The following is a 19,883-nucleotide window of genomic DNA, read 5'->3' as shown; positions in this document are numbered from 1 at the left end:
CAATAATCCTCATCACCCAGGGCTCACATCTGCAGTGAGACAGGAGGAAGGTCTGTGCTCCACCAGCAGCCACTGAGCCATCTGCTCTCCCCAGCCCTCCCCGATATCCCTCCTCCCAACCTCTCCATGAAATCCAGGGGCTTCTGCATCCCCCAGGGCAGCACTGGGGCCTGAGGACAACCCACAAGGTGTCACCTGGGCTTTCCCAGGCATCCTCCTTGCTCCAGGGCTCCTGGAACTAGTGGCAGGTGAAATCCTCAGCTCGGCTGGACCTCGGCCATCAGGTCCCATGTGCTCCTTTATAAACCAACATTTGGCATATTGAGGACCATCCTGCCATTTCCGCCCCCCCCGGCCCAAATTCATTCGAGGTGGAATCTCCTCCACTGAAACGACTTGCTGGACTGTCAGCAGGTAGCTGAACATAATTAAATCCTGCTGCTTTTTCAAATGTCCTTGGAAACCTTCTGCTTGACCCATTTCTGGTGCATTCCAGCCAGGCCAGCTCCTGCAGGGTGCTCTGCCTGTTCCCCAACCCTCTGCCTGCTCCCCAATCCCCTGCCTGCTCCCCAACCCCTTGCCTGTTCCCCAACCCCTTGCCTGGTCCTCAACCGCTTGCCTGCTCCCAAAACTTGCCCACGCAGGCAGGCTCTGCCGGGCAGCACGGCCGGTGCCGGGCAAGGGGAGCCCCCACCCAAGGACCCCCCGCCCGGGAACCTCCCACCCGGGGACCCCCACACGTGTCCGGGTGCCCCGGGCAGACACGGGCTCTCCCCGCACCGCCCGACAGCTCCGCCCGCCCCGGGATGTCACCGTTCCCATGGCAACGGGAGAGAAGGAAAGGAAAGGAAAGGAAAGGAAAGGAAAGGAAAGGAAAGGAAAGGAAAGGAAAGGAAAGGAAAGGAAAGGAAAGGAAAGGAAAGGAAAGGAAAGGAAAGGAAAGGAAAGGAAAGGAAAGGAAAGGAAAGGAAAGGAAAGGAAAGGAAAGGAAAGGAAAGGAAAGGAAAGGAAAGGAAAGGAAAGGAAAGGAAAGGAAAGGAAAGGAAAGGAAGAAAAGACGGAAGGAGCTGAGGAAAGGAGGGGGAAAGGGAAAGGGCAGCAGCGGGGGTTGGTTCAGATCTACCCCGACCGGCAGCATCGCCGCTGCTGGGGCTGGGGACAGCCACCTCCCAGCACCGCACGGCCTGAGCCATGGCAGATGCTCGGGGACCAAAACCCGTGGGTCAGTCCGCTCTGTCCCATGCTCCCCCACAACCACAGCCTGAGAGATTTTCTCCGGGTCTCTATTTTTTTTCTTAAATCAAGGCTGAGTCCCATATCACCACATGACCCCAGGACCTGTAGCGTGGGAAATCCCACCAGGAGATGGGCAGCAAAGCAGGCAGCACTGGGAGCAGGCAGCTCCAGGCAGGACAGACAGACTCGGCCAGGAGAAACATGTATGCGTAAGGCGTTTTGCAGATCGGTATCCTCTGCTCAATCTTCACATGTTTCTGTCTGCAGGGGCTGAGCTGCCCTAGTCCCCTGGTCCTGCCCCATTCCAGCACAGTGCAGGGTGGTTTGGCCAGGACCCCGGCACAGAGACCCTGGTGCAGGGACCGCTGTCCCAGGGCTGCCGAGGCCAGGGACACTCTCACATCACATCATGGCTGCAGAGAAGCGGAGGAAGCCCCACCAGCACCAAGGTGCCAATTACTCCTTCATTAGCAGCCAATGTATTTCTTTATCAGCCCTGTGCTTCTCTGTACAGTGTTGATCATTTTGATGGAGCATTTGTTTTAATTTCCCAAATGAGGAAGCAATCTTGTAAATATTGTGCGGTAATTAAAAAGGCTATTTATTGTGCAGCATTCTGGCTGCTGCCAGCACAGAGCCTGATTAGCATTCCCCTTCCGCCAGCCTTTGCTCCAGCCTGTCCTGCTGCTCTGTCAAGCTCCTTCACCCTCACTCTGACACCAGCATGGCCAGCGATGCACAGCCAAAGCACCAGCACGGCCAGCGATGCGCGACCAAAGCGCCTCCACGCCTGCAAGTCCCGCTGCTCTGATTTCTCGCTGCTAAAAACCAGAAGTTTGGTATCCTCCAAAAGCTGAGAAATCCAGCAAAGAGCGATAAAATCTCTTGTTTCTGAAGCTAAATCGTCTCCTTGGGTTCTTGCCAGCAGCATTGGGATCGACCACTATGGGCAAATCTGTGTGTTGGGGACAATGGATGAACACAGGCTCGGGGGGTGCCCGGGGGCAGTGACCCTTTTGCCATCTCTGAGCTCAGTTCAGGGCTGCCCCGTCCAGCAGAGCCCATGGGTCAGCACCAGCAGATCCCTCATGGCCAACCCTGTAGGAGGACGGGGACAGGTATGTGGCACATGGTCACTTTTGGGGTCACGCCATCAGCTCTGCAGCCCCTGCAAGAGGCAGCATGAAGCTGCAGCCCAGCAACAGAACAGGCTGTGCATGGCTGGGGGCGCAGAAACTTCTCTCTGATGCTTCCAGATCCTCTTCCCTGTTCTCCATGGTGACCAGGAGCCTGTGCTGGCTCTGGGTGTCAGGATGGGAGGCAGACGGTGGCTGTGCTGCCAAGGGACAGAGTAGCTCTGACCAGGGGCTGCCGGGCTTGGGGACATGCTGTGGGGTGGAGAGGGGCCCCATGGTGTGGGGAGGGGGACCGCAGGCTGCTCACACACCTCCACGGCTGGTGCTCAGAGCACGCTGACAGCAAGGGTCAGGAGTTCCATCTCTGGACCTGGACTTCCACTCTCATCACGAGCACAAATTAGTTATCTGAGGCTTTGCCTTGTGTAGTTTCTGTTTATTATTCCCTCTCCACAAACACTCAAAGTGGCAAAAGCTGAAAAAAAAATACTTGGAAGTAGACATCTATCCAAATCCATTTAAAAACCATTTAAAATGTAAATCCTTCCAGCTTGAGTGATGCCGGGTAACAAAACACTTTGGTGCTGGGGGAAGTGAGGCTGAATGTCAGCGGGGGTGTGGAGAGGAGAGGAGGTTCAGTCCCCGCTGCCGCCAGTGGCTCCAAACCCCCGCCAGTCAAGGGGATTGGTGCTCAGGGGTCCCTGGTCCCCACCCACCCGCGCCCCATCCCCTGGGCCCTCTCCCAGGATGCACGTTTCTGTGCTGGCTCCTCTCCCGGGAGCCCGAGTGGGCTGCAAACGACAGCGACAAGAAATTGAAGATCAATAATGAGTAGAAGCAGAACAGGGGGTGGGATGCGGAGGGTTCAGCCTCTCTCCCCCATTTCCTTGCTCCAGGACCTCTCCTGCTCTGCCATGGGGACTGGGACCAGGCCACTTGGGGATGTCCCCGCTTGCCCCCTGTGAAACGCCCCCACCTCTCCGGCTGCCATTGTTTGCAGAAGCCCCCGGATCTTTGCATGTGGTGGTGATGTTCGTTAGTGCTTTTTGCATATATGGTAATTGGTGGGGAGGCTGCTCTGGCATTTGTGCCTTGTTCTTGTGCCTTGTGGCTGCAGAGTAAATATAGCAGCGGAGGCTGGTGCAGTGCTCTGGGCTGTGCAGCAGCAAGGGACGTGGCATGGCATTGAGAGACATGGCATGGCACTGAGAGCCATGGCATGACAGCAAAGGACATGGCATGGCGTGGCATGGCATTGAGAGACGTGGCATGGCAGCGAGGGACATGACACGGTAGCAAGGGGCACTGCCTGGCCTTGGGGCGCATCCCCCAGCCCCAGAGGCAAAAGCCCAATCCTGCAGCACCTGGATCCCGCTGGTGGCACGGCTCTCAAAACTTCCCCGCACACATTCAGACTCCCACTCCCTCCACCATCGCCTCTCTCGCCGGCTCCTACATACAGATGCCAGCTCACACGTGGTACCAGTTCCGCACGTCATCCCCCACCTCCATTGTCCCCGACACCCTCATGCTGGTGCCCACACAGCCACCACCACGCTCGCCCCCGGGACGCCCTGACCCAGCAATGAGCACCCATGGGAGCTCCCCACGGCACTGGCACCCGGGCGCTGAGCACGGTGCTCCCAGGGCTCCCACAGAGACCAGTAGATGAGTATGGGGTGGGCTGGGAGAGATGTGCCAGCCAAATCATGACCTGCCCTCCACAGACGCTGCGGTTCTGCCCGACGGACAAAATGAGCTAAAAGTATTAAATCACTTTTCATTTTTAAGGCTGTGATTTTTCCAGCTGTAGACTGGCAAAGAAAACCTTTATAGCAGAGCAAAGTGAGAATTCCCAGATGCTCCCATGGGGCATGTTCCAAAAAACATCCATCCATCATACTCCACCGCAGCCACACTCGTGGTGTCTTGACGTGCTGCCTGTGCTCAGGGATGCTGCTATTTTAAGAGGAGGCTTTGAGGGAGCACACTGCCAGACTCCCTTAATCCTCCTTTGGACCGTGGGGCTAGGGCTGACGGGTGAGCAGGCAGAGGGAACAGGGAGGAGTTGTTGTGCCGGGAATGAAAAACCTTTTGTGAGCGCAGGGCATGGCACAGGCAGGGACACGTCACCCGGTGGGACTCCACGGCTGAGCAAATAACCCACACAGGGCCAGAGCTGCTCCAGCCCTTGCTGGGCTCACAGCCCTGGGGATGTCCTGTTGCAGGGAGCCCCCCGAGCAGCCGCAGCCCCGTGGCACTGAACGCCGGGCTGGGCTGGGCTGCCCTGTGCACCAGCAGTGTGTGGGCATCGTCCCACCCAGCACCACGCCAGGACCAGGGACACCCAGTGCTGCACCTCGCTGTCACTGCAGCTCCTGTCACAGCACCGTGCCGCCTGACCGGCCATGAATTCCCTGTTCCTGGGGGGCTGCAGCGCGGTGGAGCTGGGCAGGTCTGCAAGCCAGGGAAGGAGACTCTGCTGAATTAACCGACTCATTAATTCACACATTTGCACACTGGGATCAGCTATTTCCAGCGTGATGCTGCTGCCAGCAGTTGCATCCCAAGCAAACACCAGCCGGGGGGACACAGAGTCACCCCCAAAAGGACCAGCTGCAGGTCGGGGCGCAGGGCTGGGGGTTCAGAGGAAGGTGTGAAGTGTGGCAAGAGCTGCTGTCTACCTGGGGGTTGCAAGGACATGGCTGGAATTGGGGCCACAAACTGGGGTTCGGGCTCCTCTGCTGCGGGATGCGGGCCACAAGCGAGCAGCCTGGCTCTGTGTCTGCCCTGCGGGGCTTCGGCGGGGCCTCCATGTGGGACACGCATGGCTGTCCCCGCAGCGGGTGGCACTGGGGAGCGCAGGCAGCAGCACTGGCTCTTCCCATGGTCAATGTTTAACCAGGGTGTTTATCCAGTGACAGAGCTACAGTGTGAGGGCAGGAAGGGCTCGGGCAGACACAGGGACAGACAAACATCCCTCTGATGCTGCTCCCACAGCACACCCTGATTTTTTCCCTGTGTCCCCAAAGCGCTGTCACCAACCACAGCCAGCAGTGCCTGGATACGTGCATAATGTCTGCAGAGCCTTCGGTGGCTCCTGGGGACCAGGGAGTGTCCTGGGCTCCCCCCAGGCTTTTCATCACATGGGGTGGGAGCGTTCATGTTCTCACCAGCCTCAAACCGCAGCAGTTACCACTCCACAGCAGAGCCACGTGCGATAAAGACATGGTGCAGACGCATGGCCAGGCCTAATGCACATTTCACTGAATAAGAATGAGATGTATTTTATGTCCTTAAGGCACATTAAGTGCTTGGAAGTTAATTGGCATTTAATTAGCATAAATTAAGTTCTTTAATAATACTCATGGAAAAACAAGGCAGTGTTACAGATGCTTTATCAAAAGTCACCCTGACAAATAAAAAAATGAATGTGCTGAACACATCAACAGCAAAACAGGGAAATACCCATAGCTGGGTACGGACCATCCTGCACCTCCTGCCCCCTCACCTGGGCCTGGGGACCACAAGTAGCAGTATCACCAACCCAGTGGTACCAGGGCCCCCAGTCCCCCCTTCCCTGCTCCTGCTGGGAGAAGGGCCCTGGAGCTGGGGTGCAGGATGGAGTGGGGGGCAGGATGGAATGGGGGTGCAGGAGGGAGCCGGCCCCATGCAGAGGCAGCTGCAGCCACCAGCGTGGTTCCTGTGGTGTCACAGGCCATGCTTCCTCTCAAAAGGGGAAGGTGGGCGCCCATCACCCCCAGTGATGCAGCCCCACTCCTGCAGAGCTCTGTACCCCAAGCAGGGGCCCGGGCCCCCATGGCAGCTCCCCAGGGCCCCCAGTTCCCACCAGCACCTGCTCCTGTGCCCCTAAGGGTTCCTCTGGGGAGGAAACAGTTCCTTTGCTCTTCATTTGGCATTTTTTGTGGTGTTGCCATGACAACCATCCTAGTGACAGCTTCATGGTATTTGTCTCCTTCTGTGGGCTGCATCATTTTCCTTCCTGAATGAGCAGCTGCCTGTGCCCAGTTCACCTGGGGCCCACGCTGCCCACGATGGGTACCTGGATACCGCATCCCTGCCCGGCCCCAGGGAGCTGCCCGCTGGAAGGGATACAGGCAAACACAGAGCCTGAGGCTTTAATTCCGGCATTTCCTCGCTTCAGCATCTCTACAGCCTTGTCCTTGTTTTAAAAAATAATACACCTTTGTGCATGTGTGCATGCCTGTGTGGGTCACCTCTCGGGCTGGGGAAAACAAAACAAAACAAAACCAAACACCAACCGAAAGGCAAGCTGAAAATAGAGAGGTGACATTGTGCAGGGCCCTGCCAGCCCCACGGGGACATCAGAAAGCTGGGAACATCATCCCTGCCACAGCAACAGTTTTTCTGCCCAGGAGGGCAGAGGAAGCACTTGCGCTGCTCCAAACCTGCCAACAGCAGGAGCCCTGCACACCAGGCTCTTGCTCCTGTTACAGCATCCCAGCAGGGGGGCAGGAGAGCTGGAGCCGCTGCTGGCCCAGCCCAGCACCAGGCTGCCAGCCACAGCCACCCCCCCGGAGCCCTGGGCATGGGACAGCAGTACCAACCCCCAGGGCACAGGGCACCCTGGCATGGCCTTGGTTGGATGGACCCTATGCCCAGGTGATGCTGGGAGGGCTGGGAGCCTGTGTGCCCTGGTGGGGGTCAGAGGATGCTCCTGGGGAGCCCATCCCATGGCAGGGACTGGCAGAAGACCAGGGGAGAGCGGTGCTGCCCGGCCCTGCTTGGTGCAGCTGGGCTGAATTCTATCGTCCTGCAGCAACACGTGAACCATCTCCCGAGCACGGGCTGATGGGGAGGTGGGGGGATGGCGAGGACAGGAGCAGGGGCTGCATGCTGGCTGTGCTGAGCTGCAGCCCAGGGCAGGGCAGGGGTGGCAGCACGCACAGCGCCCCGCACACGGCATCACTTCAGCAGCAGGCGGACAGTCCTGTCCCCGATCAGGAACCTTTGGGGGGGTAAAAAAAAGAGAGAAACTCTGGGTCAGCATTTTTGCTGTTGCAAGCATCAGAAACCCAGTGCCAGCCTGAGCCTGGATTCACCCCACGAGAAGACACAGAACAGTCAGACACACGGAGATGGAGGCAGGTTGGATCTTTGCTGTCACCTTCTCCTCGCGAGGAAGAGAAGGAAAAGAAGTCTCCAACACTTGCACCTCTCTTGAGAGAAGCGGCTGCTTACAGCCTTGATCCAGGGAGGGGAGCAGAGCCCCCGGGGGCTGACAGGGTGGGAAAGGGGGTCAGCCCATGCTTCTCTGTTCCCCTGACCACCGCGGGCAGCACGTACCTCACCAGCACTCCGACGAGCAGGCCAGCGGCCATGGGCCCTGCCCAGTACACCCAGTGGTAGTCCCAGTAGTTGGCAACCAGAGCTGGCCCGAAGGCTCTGGCAGGGTTCATGCAGGCTCCGGACACGCCACCTCTGCAAGAGGAACAGCCTGGCTGTGTCACCCTATGGGACACAAGACCAGCACCCACCCCCACGCCTGCACAGGGCCATGCACAGCCTGGGAGGTGCTGGGGGGCAGTAGCGTCCCCCTCCCACGGCTCCTGGATGCATCTGGCCCTGCTCGGGCTGCTCAGCAGATGCAGACACCCCAGGGTCCATTGCAGCACAGCTGATCCGTGTCTCGGGACAGTTCCCTTCCGTGATGCCCAGAGCTGAGTGGCTGCTCTGCCGCAGCACAGACACCAGCCCAGCCCTACAGCAGCCGGTCACCTGCCTTTGCTCACCAGCATGTGCAAACTGGGGAAAACCCAGCGTGGGGTGGAAGCACCAGTGCCAAGACTATTTTGGGGCTTACCAGGAGCCGGGCTTTTAAACAAGGAAAGCTCTGTGACATGCATGGGTAGCAGAGCAGGGCAGGAGAGACAGTAGTGTTTACAGATTAGGAACAACTGCAGCAGATAAATATTTGCACATGAGGTTTGTGCAGTGTTTAAATAAAAGCTCCGAATCCCGCTAGAGGGGGCACTGCCTTAACTAAACAACCCATTAACATCCATAATTGCATGCACTCCTTATCTGATTGCAGTGGCACAAGACCCAGGCTGCTTGCCCACAACGCCCGCCTTCGCCGAGCCTGTGCTTGGCAGCGCTTCCAGCAGCCACGAGCACCCTGGCGAGGAACGGTTCCAGAAAAAGCCTCTCCTGTTTGCTCAGGGCTTCCTACAACAAACATCGCCCGTGCGGCCTTTTGGTTTTATCAGCCCGTGACAGGTACTTGTCACAGCTGCTCTGGCTGACATGCCATGCGCTGGGCTCCAGCTACTGGCCCCTCCTGCCCCCGACTGGGCTGCGCCCAGCAGTTCCCCCAAGAAATATCGGGGGGCCAGGGGACTCATCCCCAGCCTCTGCAGTGTGCTTGGCTCTCCTTGGCTGCCCTGGCCAGCAGATCCTGTGCTCTGCTGTGAGGGAGCACATCGCATCCCATCCCATCCCATCCCAGGTGCAGGATGCAGCAGCCGCGATGCTGCCCGTGGAGGGTTGGGGGATCCCTGATGCTGTTGCTCAGAGCAGCCCCCGGGCTCTGCCCACCCAGCACCACAGGGAGCTCTGAGCATCGGCTCTGTCCCTGCAACCTGTGGTCTCATCCTGACACCCTGCTCAAGGCAACCTGTCCAGTGACAGTGGCTGCCGGAGTGGATGACACCAGCTGGCCAGTGGGGACACGCATGGGGAGAGGACTCGCAAGCTCACCCTGCCAGGATGTCGGCTGTGACCGTGAAGCCAATGCAGAACGGGGCTAGGGGGGTCTTGGTCTTCTCATTGATGGCGCCCATGCAGACCGCCAGCACCAGGAAAGTGGTCATGACGATCTCACCCGTGATGACAGAGGGGATCTGCTCGTCGGCTGCAATGCTGCTGAAGGCTCCTCCGCTGGCGTTCACGTACCGCTCATCCGCTGCCACTACCTGCGCAGGGAGCCTCGTTGTGCCATCCACGCGCCATATTGTGGGCTTGAGCGGGCATATGTGCTCAGCCAGGACAGCGTGGGCGGCATAGCGTCGGGTTAAAGAGGAGCTAATCTCAGCACTTTCCTCCTGAAAGCCAGCCTTAAGTGCCTGGCAAATACAGACTCATTAGTGGAGGCTTTCCCAAGATAGATAGTGAGCCAGCCACTGCTCTCTGGGTGGCATCAGCCTCACCCAGTTGCCGAGGGGCTTGTGGTAGCATCATGGCATCGTGCTGCTGGGTGTGGGCTGCCGGGACGCTGGGAACCGACAGCACCAAACACAGATCAACCGCACAGCGCGGTGCCGTAAGTGGAAGCGCAAGCAAACGTCGTGTGTGATAACAGCTGGAGCTGCAGAGGCACTGTGAATCGTCCTATGCCTAAACAGTGAGCCAAAACAAACCTCCAGAGAGCAGTTGCTGTCGAGAATTAATTAGTCGAGCCCCAGAGCACAGTGCAAAGGCAGCACCCCCACATCTGCACTGCCAGACCCAAGCCTGCATGGGGGAAAATTATCCAAGTCCTGCAGCCAGACCCTGACAGACCCAGGAGGAAGAACCAGGCACCAGACAACCCTGTGCCCACGCAGCACACCTCTGAGCCACGTCACCCCACGAGACATCGGTGCTCTGAATCACACACAGAGCCGATGCACCGCGGCCCCCTTGCCCTCCCCATCACACCCAATGTGCTGGAGACCCTGGGGCTGGGCACGGGGAAGTCCCTGCGCCCCAGGTTAGTCCTGGGCAAAAAGACCCCCCCCCCAGCTGTCCGTACCTTTGCCAGACCGGCTCCTATCACCCCTCCGCAGAGCTGGGACACCCAGTAAGGAATGAGCATGGTGATGTTCAGCCCGCCAACCAGCCACACGGCCAAGGACACGGCGGGGTTGAAGTGGCCTCCGCTGCAAAGGAGAGAGGAGCATCGGTGAAGGGTTTGTCCCTGGAGGGGTCACTCCTGGGGGCTCAAGCGCCACACTTGCTGTGGGCTGGAGCCACAAATGCTTTTTGTGTCCTTTCCATGAGAAAATGCTGCAGAAGAACAGAATCCAGCCATTTCCTTTCCCTGCAGCTGCCGCTTCGAAGCAGCAGCATTTTCCCGCTGGATCCCCAGCCCTCCCACAGTGCTGCTGTCCCGGGGCAGTGAAGGGACAGGGGCTGGGGTTGGATCCCCCAAGGTCATTCCAGGGCCAGAGAATCAGGGAGGAAAGGTACGCCCTTCCCACACCAATGGATATCCCCATCCCCACTGCTCAGGGATGTGGGGCTGACAGCGGGTCCCCAGCCTGGCAGGACACGTCGCCAGGGAGGCAGGGATAGGGACAAACGCTGTCAGGCAGGGCTGAGGCCACCTCCTGGTGCCAGCAGCATTGTTGGGGGTTTTAGGGTGTATGTCCCTCTGCTCGATGCAAAGGCAAAGGCACAGAGGTGTCCCTGCATTCCTGCCCGCTGCCCAACATGGCCTGGGAAGGGCTGGCAGCAGCCACTGCTCCCCTGTTACAGGACTCAGATCATTCATCTTGAAGATCACATGCAAGACAAACTCGGATACCTTCTAATTAAAACCGATTACCACGGGACACGCATTAATGAACAGGTTTCATAACCCATCAGCCCTAATAATAATTGCTGGTGAAGGCGATGAGTCAGAGTGTCTAGGAACTATAATTACATCTTATTCTTCAGCTGTAATTAAGGACCCATCATATGAGAGCGAGAAGTTGTGTTTAGGCTACCAAACATCTTGGCTGGATGGGACTTGGGCTGCCAATGGCCCCGGGCAGGGTGGGAGTCCAGGAGCTACAGGAGGAGCTGGCTGCAGGTCCATCCCGGCAGAGCACTTGCCCAGCCGTGGCATGGACCACAGCCGAGCCTTCATCCCCAGCCACGCTCCTCCTCAGCCCCAGGACACAAACCTCTAAAACATGCCTAGGGAGTAACACATCTCCCTGCACAGGACCCTGAGCTGGCTCCTCCTGGCTTTGGAGTGAACAGGGGCACCCAGGACACCCCTTGTCACACCCCCCACGGCCTATGGCTTCGCTGTGCCCAGGGTGCAGTGGTGCCCAGGTTCTCTGCCAGCACACGGACCCTGGGTCACCCAGTCCCGATTGCACAAGCCTTACCCTGTGGCGTTATCCCTCCTAATCAGATGCTGATAAATTGTTAGTCAGTTCGCTCTGGAGTCCAGGGCTCACACGCGAGCCCAGCCCAGCTTGTGTCCCCCCCCCATCCGTGGGCTGCACAGAGGAAAGGAATGAAACTCCACGGGGACCGTTTCAGATTCTCCCTTCAGGATAAACTTGTATCTTCGCATCAAACGACACCATTTCCAACATGCACATTTGTTTAAATCTTGCTTTTGAGAAACTGAAACAATTCATAAACTAAATCCAAATTTTTCACCTGAAAATGCACAGGGGAGTAGCATACTCGTGTCAAAATGTTTCATTCTGACATCCTTTAAAAGGAAACGTCTCAGCTTTCCAAAGGAATGCTTCTCTTTCAGTTTTAAGGAGTTGTTTTAAAAGAGGCTAAAAATAAAAGGTTGCAATGAAGAGCCAAGTGAACCCCCCGCACCCAGGGCAGCACAGACGACCACCACTGAACCGTGAACCACGAGGCTGGACGGCAGCTCCGCATTCCTGCCATCACCGACGTTTGTGCAGGAAAGATCCCGAAGGCAGAGTGTAGGGGACACCAGCATCTCCTCCTGCCCACGCATGGACACCCCGTGTGGTGGTGCAGTGGGTCCCAGCCCCGCCTTACCTGACGCCCCCCAGGATGGCGATGCTGAGCCCCAGGGCCAGCCCATGCGCCAGGGCGGGCTGCAGCCTCCCGGTGCCCCCCGTGTCCTCCACCACCGAGAGGCAGCCGATGAAGATGAAGAGCGTGCTGCCCAGCAGCTCGGCCACACAGGGCTGGATGTAACGCTCGAACCAGTGCGGCTGCGAAGGCCGGGACCTGCTGTCCATGTCCACCATCACCTCCTTCTCCCGGGGCTGGCTGCACTCAGCTGTGGACATGAGCGGGGCTGGGATGAAGTCGGAGTCCTGGTGGCAGTCAGCGCCACGGGCACAATGGAGGAGATGCCGCAGAGCAGAGTGCTCTGGGTGCCTCAGATGCGGGAGGCTCAGGTCCCTGAGGGGCTCCAGTGCAAGGATGAGGACCCTCGAGGAGCACCCACAGGCTCCCCTCGACCTGTGTGAAGAGATAGCAGATGGGAGGCTCTAAAAAATGGATCGGATTTGCATTGTTAAAAAAAAAATGGGGGCAATAAAAGCTGATAGGCCAGCCCCCAGGAATATAAAAGCTCCTTATCACTGCCCTTCCTTGGTTCAAGGCTTGACTTTTTTTTTTTCTCCCTGTGTTTTTGTTGTTGTTGGGTTTTCTGCCAAGACTTCAGGACCCAATTCCTTTCCTGTAGGTACCTGGAGTGCCAGCACCTGTGCTGAGCCCAGCCGGGCTGTTTCACCCGGTGGCTTTTACTCGCTCGTGCTGCTGAGAGAGAGCACGTGCCCCAAGGACCACAACATCGCATGCATGGGGACACAGAGATCCAGCAGCAACCTGGGGAATGGCTCATGTAGCTCTGGGGAGGAAAAAAACACTCCTTGTGAAAAATCAGTCCTGGCCAAGGCATAGCTCTTTGTAAGAAAATTAAGATGAGAACCAGAGCCTGTCCCAGCACAGTGCAATTGAGAGCCCCGAAATGCATAGGGATGGATGCAGGAGGACCAGGGGAGGCTGCACCTGGGAACCGCGCTGGGGTGGGTGAGCGAACTGCAGCCCCCAGCCAGCCCAGGCTCAGAGCAGCATCCAGGGCTCAGAGGGGAGGGCAGACACCATCAAAAACTGCTCACATTGGTACCTTTGTGCACGGCAGAAATGGGTTTTACTTCGGGTTACTGCAGTAACACTTCACAGGCTTTAAATCCTTAAAGATAGTATCAGCAGAGAGCCGTATTGCCAAACCTCTTCCTGCAGACCCAAGACAAGCGGTGAGGTGACTGGTTCGCCTCGAGTTACCAGAGGAGCCTGCCTGAACTGCAGGCAAAGCTGATTTCCCAAAACCTCAGCCCAGGTCCTGCCCAGTGCTCCTGGCGCAGGAGCAGCAGCTCTGACCATCTGTGTCCCCTCACGCTGCTCTCAAATAAAAGATCACTGGTGATGGTGCCTAGGGACCTACTGGCAGCTTTGGAAGGTGAACTTCACCCCATACCTAAAACCTTCCCAAACCTCCATCACACCCCATAGGGGCTCATAGCCCAGCCAGCCAGACCCAGGGCACAGCGAAGGCCGTGGGGCTGCAGCCTGGCCGGGGACACCGGTGTCACCACCCACGCCACACCACACTGCACCTCCTTGAGCAATTGCCAGCAGCGCTCATGTTTGTGGTGGGTAATTAAGGATTTGGATTTATAGTTGGTCTTTTTTTTTTCCCCTCTCGTAAGCAAGGGTAAAGAACACCACGGATGTTTTATGATGTTTTCACAAGACACTGTGGATGGGAAGGAAATTTCCACTTGCCTGTCACAGGGATGGCTGTTGCCAGGCACACGCCAGGAGAGGGTCAGGCCAGAGCTCCGGGGAATCCCAGCTCGGGCACCTCTAAATGAGCCTCTGCCAATCCGTGATCCCTCCTGAGAGCTTGTTTCCTACAGACAAAAGGTCTTGGCAGCAAGTTAGCGAAATCACAGGAATACAGGATGAGTGGTGGGGTTGGTGGGTTTTTGGGGCTCCTCTTTGAACCCTCACACGGACCCATGGGACACGAAAATACCTGATTCCACCTGAGCAGCTCAGAGAGCACAGAGACCTCGGGCAGGTTTCCAACCAGTCCATCAAATTCATCTGCCACCACAACTCCCAGCGCAACCCAACGAGGGGTTTGTGAGAAGGATTTTAACTCCTGCTAAAGGAATCCAGTTTTCACCTATTTTCCAGGGTATTTATTATGAGAGATGAATGTAACACATATCCAGGTTTCATCTGGTGCTTCTCACCAGCAGCTCTCGAAGCACCGTACCAGAGATATTGGCACCATGTCACAGCCGGGCTGCCCCGGGTCACCGGCAGCAGCACCGGAGCCCACAGCTGTACCAGCTGCAGGTGTCTCCAGCGGGGTGATGGCACTGGAAGGTTACAGCCCAAAAGTGAAGATTAACTCCACGTCCTTGGCTTTTAAACATTTACCATTATTGTTTGAGGAGCTGGGATGTTTGCCTGAGCCTTCCAGAGGAAATGCTCCATGTTCAGGCAACAAAAGAACTAATTATTACTAAGCACAGGACTGAAACAGCAAAATAGAGGCATGATCTTGAGGGAACATGTTTCACCCATCAGTAGGAGCTCCAGCCAAACGGCTCTGCACCCAGCATCAGCATCGCTGTGTGCCACACGGGTCTGGCTGGGAAAGAAAATAATAATAATAATAATAAAAAAAAATTATATAAAAGTCCCTGAAGGAAACTTGCTTGAGAAATTTCAGCGCTGTGCAAAACCCTGACTGATTTGTTTTAGAAGTTTCGGGAGAAGGAACCATTTTTTGCAGGGCCATGGCCACTGTGCCGCTGGCAGAACAGTTGGGTTGGCTGTTTCTTGCCTTTTTTCTTGGAGCCCAGGACATGCTGCTGTTCTCACCGGGGCTCAGGGTAAGGACAGGTAGAGGGAGAACAATGCTCCCCACATGTAATTCAAGTTCACCTTATAAACAAGGACAAAACGAAAACAATAAAATGATGATTTTTTCAGCACCTCCCAGCTGTGCCTTCCAAAGCACTCTCAGGAATCAATCCAACCAGCCCCTCCTGAGGGACAAATGAGTGACCTCTGGGCTCATCCCCAAATCGTCTCTGACTCCATAAAACAGCAAAGGGGCAGAACTGGACCCAGTAGTGTGCAAGGACAGGTGGGCAAAACACAACCCGCCCGGGCAGGAATGACTGAAGCTTTCAGCTGTGCCAGGACGTGCCAGCCAAGGCGCACGGGTTGCTCAACACAGGCAGAAGTCACCACGCCTGCCAGGGAACCCTGGCCCGGGATCCACCAGCCGGGAGAGACTCGGGGCTGCCCGGACTCTCCCATGCAGCCCAAGGGTCACAGCAGCCACACACGATCTATTTTTGTCTTCACGAGCTGGCAGAGGTGTGTTGGGTATCTCATTTACCCTGAACTGTGACTTGCTGGCAATGACAACTCTCAAGTGTAACTTGTTTACCATAACACATACTAAGTGATGACTACAGACATGATTTGAACTGTGTCTCAATCCAACATTCCTCCTATGTCATTCTGAGCAGAGGGTGCTCCAGCATGGTTTTTTACTTAGTGATGCCACTAACGTGCAAAGAAAACCACCCTGCTCTTACCACCCTTTGCCCCTCATGGATAAGATTAAATACTGGGAACCAAGGTTTGCGCATAAGCTGGATAGAAACTGCTCGTGTGAGAAGGCGTGGGGATGAAAACAGATAAATCTGTTCACATTAGGAGACACTTATATCTGTCCTTGTTTAACAAATTGGTGCAAGCACAAACAAGTGACAACAGCAACTGTGTCAATTAGTAGAGGAAATGGTGGCACAGAACCAGCAACAGCTTCCAAAGATCCTTTTTAGGAACTGTAGAGAACTTTTCCCACGTCCACCTCTCCTTTATCCGTCCCCTCCAATGTTTCATTCTGTGTCTTCTGCTTCATCACACAGATCCGCAACCTTTCATTTGCTTTTCTACAGGAACCATAGTGCTCAAACTCCAAAAAGCACTTAAGTAGACACTTAAGAACATGCTCAAGTGCCACTAGCGTTTAAAATTCTGAAGTGTATAACTTGAGCATATGTGGAGTCTCTGTTGAACCAGTGCAGGTACATTTTACAGGACAGACTGGTGTTGCTGCAATGAAAGACGCTGGCATCGCCAGCATCCATGGTCAGCTCTTTTAACGAGCAATAAAATAGGCAAAGGCAAATCCTTTGACACTGCCTTATCTTTACAGTATTTATCTTGGAGACTTGATAGTCTTAATGATTAAACAACCGTTACTGAATGAGAACTTGCGGAATTATTTGCAGCTCATAGCAGAAAGCCGGGTAAGCTGACCTCTGCCCATTTATAGATCCTATATTGCATCATGGTTGTACTTCAAATCACTACCGTAAGGCTCGAGTGCAGATGGAAATTTCCAAGGGTTCTTAATACAGACTTATCGTTGTCTGTTGGAAATCAGACAGATTTGGGTCAGTTTTGCCTGCACAGCGTAGGCTGGTTTGTGAGAAGGGCAAATAACCAGCAGGATGAAGACACACTTAGACTTTAATTCCAGTATTTAACGTTAAAATCCACCAGGCTCTCTGGGAAGGGATGGATGCTCAGCCCCATGCAGCACACACACACATCATTCCTGTGATCTCCCAGCACTTGGCTCCCTACGACCACCTTGTAAGGCCGACCACAGCGGAGCATTTCCATCCTCAATAACCACATTTCCCTGAGCCCCAGCAGCACAGAGACCTAGAAAACCTTGTAAGCACAAAATGAACGACGAGTAACTCTGTAGAGCAGCTTGAAATGCTCTGTGCTAAACTAACAGCTGCTTCTCATTCAGTTCCTAGAGCTGGATCACCCCTGTAAGGAACTAAATAATTCAATTTTCTAGAAGGGCATTTCTTTCATTCATCTTTTAAGAGCGCATGGACAATGTTCAGGCGTGGGTCACCTGGCTGGAGAACAGGCACAGTGAAGTGTTATCACCCAAACCGTACCTGAAGTTGGACAGGGTGAGGATCAACACCCAGGACTCAGCACAGAGCAGAAATGAGGATTTTCTCATACCTGGCAGGAACAATTTGTGAGTGACACCTCAGAGGCAGGTGAGGACCGTGTGCTCCCAGCCCTCGGTTTGCCACGGCAACTGCACTCAGCATCCTCCTTCTGCAAACGCTTCACAACCACAGGCGCAGGGAGAAGCAAAAGGATTAAAAGCATCTGGCTTCGAGAGCACAACCAGCAAGTTCCTGGGGCTGCCCCGGCAGAGCCCCCGCAGCAGGACCCGCACCCCGGGGCTGACACCTTCACCACAGGTCCCAGGTCACCCACCCTCCAAACACCCAGCACGGGGACAGCCCAACCACACGCCCTGCAATCCAAACCCAGCAGGAGGATGAGGGAGATGCAGCTTTTCAGGTGCTCCACAACCCATTAGCAACACAGTGAGGAACAGCATCGCTGTAGACCTGCAGCAGAACTTCTCCTGCTGATGACACCAAATCTGCTGTTACTACATTTACAGGCATAGGAACTCTGTTCAGGAGGAAAAGGGAAACTACTGCAAGTACTTTTAAGTGCCCTTCAATGAAACGACACAGGTGTGGCTACAACGCGCAGACCAGCGCTAAATTCCGGGCTGATCCAAGCCATCCCAGCAGCCACGACAGAGCCGTGACTGATCCAGAGGCAGGTACCAGCCGGTCTGGCTCCAGAAGGCCAGCGCCTCCTCTCCTGACCAGAAAACAGTTCTTGATCCTTCTCAGCTCGTGGTTTCCAGCAAAGCAGCATCGTTTCAGCAGCACCAGGCACTCTCCAAATCCAAATATTCCCTGAAGAGAGGTGAAAGATTTTAGTTAGTGTAATCATGAGAGCTAGACTGCCCGTACCCATCCTCCCCATCAGCTCCCAAGGTACCACAAGTTCCACCAATATCTGCCGCACACCAGCAGATACATCATTTCCAAACACAGAGGATTAAACTAGGACAAAGAAGATGACAAAAAAAGACCGGCTGGTGGAACGCAGGGCCAGCTCCTGGAGCGAGCACTGTTCAAAACCCGTTTCTATGAAAAATGCAACAGCTCAGCGGCTGCGTCTGGGATGTCGACCAGTTCAAAGGGAACAGATTTGTTTGTTCCAGAGCCAGTAAGACCCCAGCTTGACTCCCACTCAGAAAGCTATTAATATGTCACAAGAAGCTCAAGGAAGATGCTCTCAAAGGGAGTCTTGCCGAAGTTAGATTGATAGTAGAGATGGGGCTTTTATTCTACTATATATTTCTTCATTTTATTCAAAAGAAATCAGCAGGATAGCCTTGCCGCAGCACAAGCATTGTCACTGCACGGGAAGACAGGCAGTGCAGAGGGTGTTACGGGGCTTTACGTTTGTTAGTGTTTTGGTTTCTTTTTAATGCCTGATTCTTACTAACAGAGATACTAACTGTCAGGTAACCTGTCAAAATCAGCTATGAGCAGATTTGTGACAGTACACATTGTCTCGTTTTCCCCATTTTCATATTTAAGCACCTTTGACTCAGCTATTCCAGATACTTTTTGCATGTTAATTCAAATCAAGAGTTCTTCCAGGCCAGACACCGTCTCTCAGCGGGTGCTTGTGCAGCGCCCAGCGCAGGGGATGCTCCCCCAGGGACCCGAATCTGAGCTGTCGGTGGGTGGAGATCAAGCAGCACAACATCAAAGAGGACGGCAGGCAGATCAGACATCGGCAAAGCTGCACCACGGACCCAGAGGTTACTCATCCATTAATGAGTTCTTACTCCATGAACCACAAGGACGAAACTGCATCTATACAAACCCACAAGAAAGTAGGAACTCGCTTTTGTAGGCGCTAGAAGGAGGATTCTGAGAGGTGCTGGGGATGCTGCCATGGCAGCTGCCACCTCACATGGTCCCACCAGCAACCCCAGGGACGCAGATTTAAGCCGCTCGTTTCCACAGGATGGAAAAACCTCTACACCAGGTTAACACACTCTGTGAGGACAGAGCCGGCCCGAGCCAGATCTCAAACCACACCGCTCTGCTCATTAAATAAAAGCGTTGACTTCCATTATCTCAGCTCACCTTCAGCAAAAGGAATCTCAAACCCAGCACCGGGTCCTGGCTCAGCCACGCTCCCCAGGTGCTGCAGCCCACTCTGAATGTGGAATAAGTAAAACATTGATTCTTGTCCACCTCAGGAGCACATCACTGTTCCTTCAACATGGAAACAAACCAATAAAGTACCCAACTTCCAGTCTGGCTTCCATAAAATCATATCTTTGATCTAGCAAACGAGTTTGCAAGACAGCGCAGACCCCACAGGAGCAAAGCTCTCATGTGAGTCAGAGCATCTGCAGGTGGGAGGCCCTCGTATGCTGCACACTGATTAAAAGCAAGAAAAGCAACTTAGTGTTTGACAGTATGATCCAACATGCGGCACTGATGAAGTCCAAAAAAGTTTGAGGATGGCAGGATCCAAATAAAAGACTTACCAGGATTTAGATTTGGGAAAATCGCCTTTAAGGAAAGGAAAAGGGCTGGGGAGGCAAAGGGGCAATAAGACTATTTAAGTCAGGATTCTGACATTCACAGCTGTAATATACCTGTTCGTTAGGAAGGTTATTTCCTTTCTCCTTGAATGTAGAATAATAAACAAAACCAACCAAACAAAACCCCCAAAACAAAACACAAAACACACCAAAAAACCCAAACCATACACACAACCCGCCCCCCCCAAAAAAAAAAAAAC

At 54.9% G+C, this 19,883-nt stretch overlaps 1 protein-coding gene across 1 annotated transcript; it reads right to left on the bottom strand.

Moving 5' to 3' along the window:
• Nucleotides 1-7,014: 7,014 nt before the first annotated feature.
• Nucleotides 7,015-12,394, bottom strand: AQP8 (aquaporin 8; the record flags this gene model as incomplete). The annotated part of the gene is made up of 5 exons (XM_082064683.1): nt 7,015-7,362; nt 7,701-7,835; nt 9,114-9,328; nt 10,147-10,273; nt 12,138-12,394. 5 exons carry the CDS (start codon nt 12,392-12,394, stop codon nt 7,320-7,322), a joined length of 777 nt encoding a protein of 258 aa, XP_081920809.1. The 3' UTR covers nt 7,015-7,319.
• Nucleotides 12,395-19,883: the final 7,489 nt, after the last annotated feature.

The sequence above is a fragment of the Streptopelia decaocto genome (assembly GCF_964273445.1).
Source record: "Streptopelia decaocto genome assembly, chromosome: 13".
NCBI lineage: Eukaryota > Metazoa > Chordata > Aves > Columbiformes > Columbidae > Streptopelia > Streptopelia decaocto.
The sequence above is the reverse complement of the archived record's forward strand: the minus strand, read 5'-3'. Positions and strand labels throughout refer to the sequence as shown.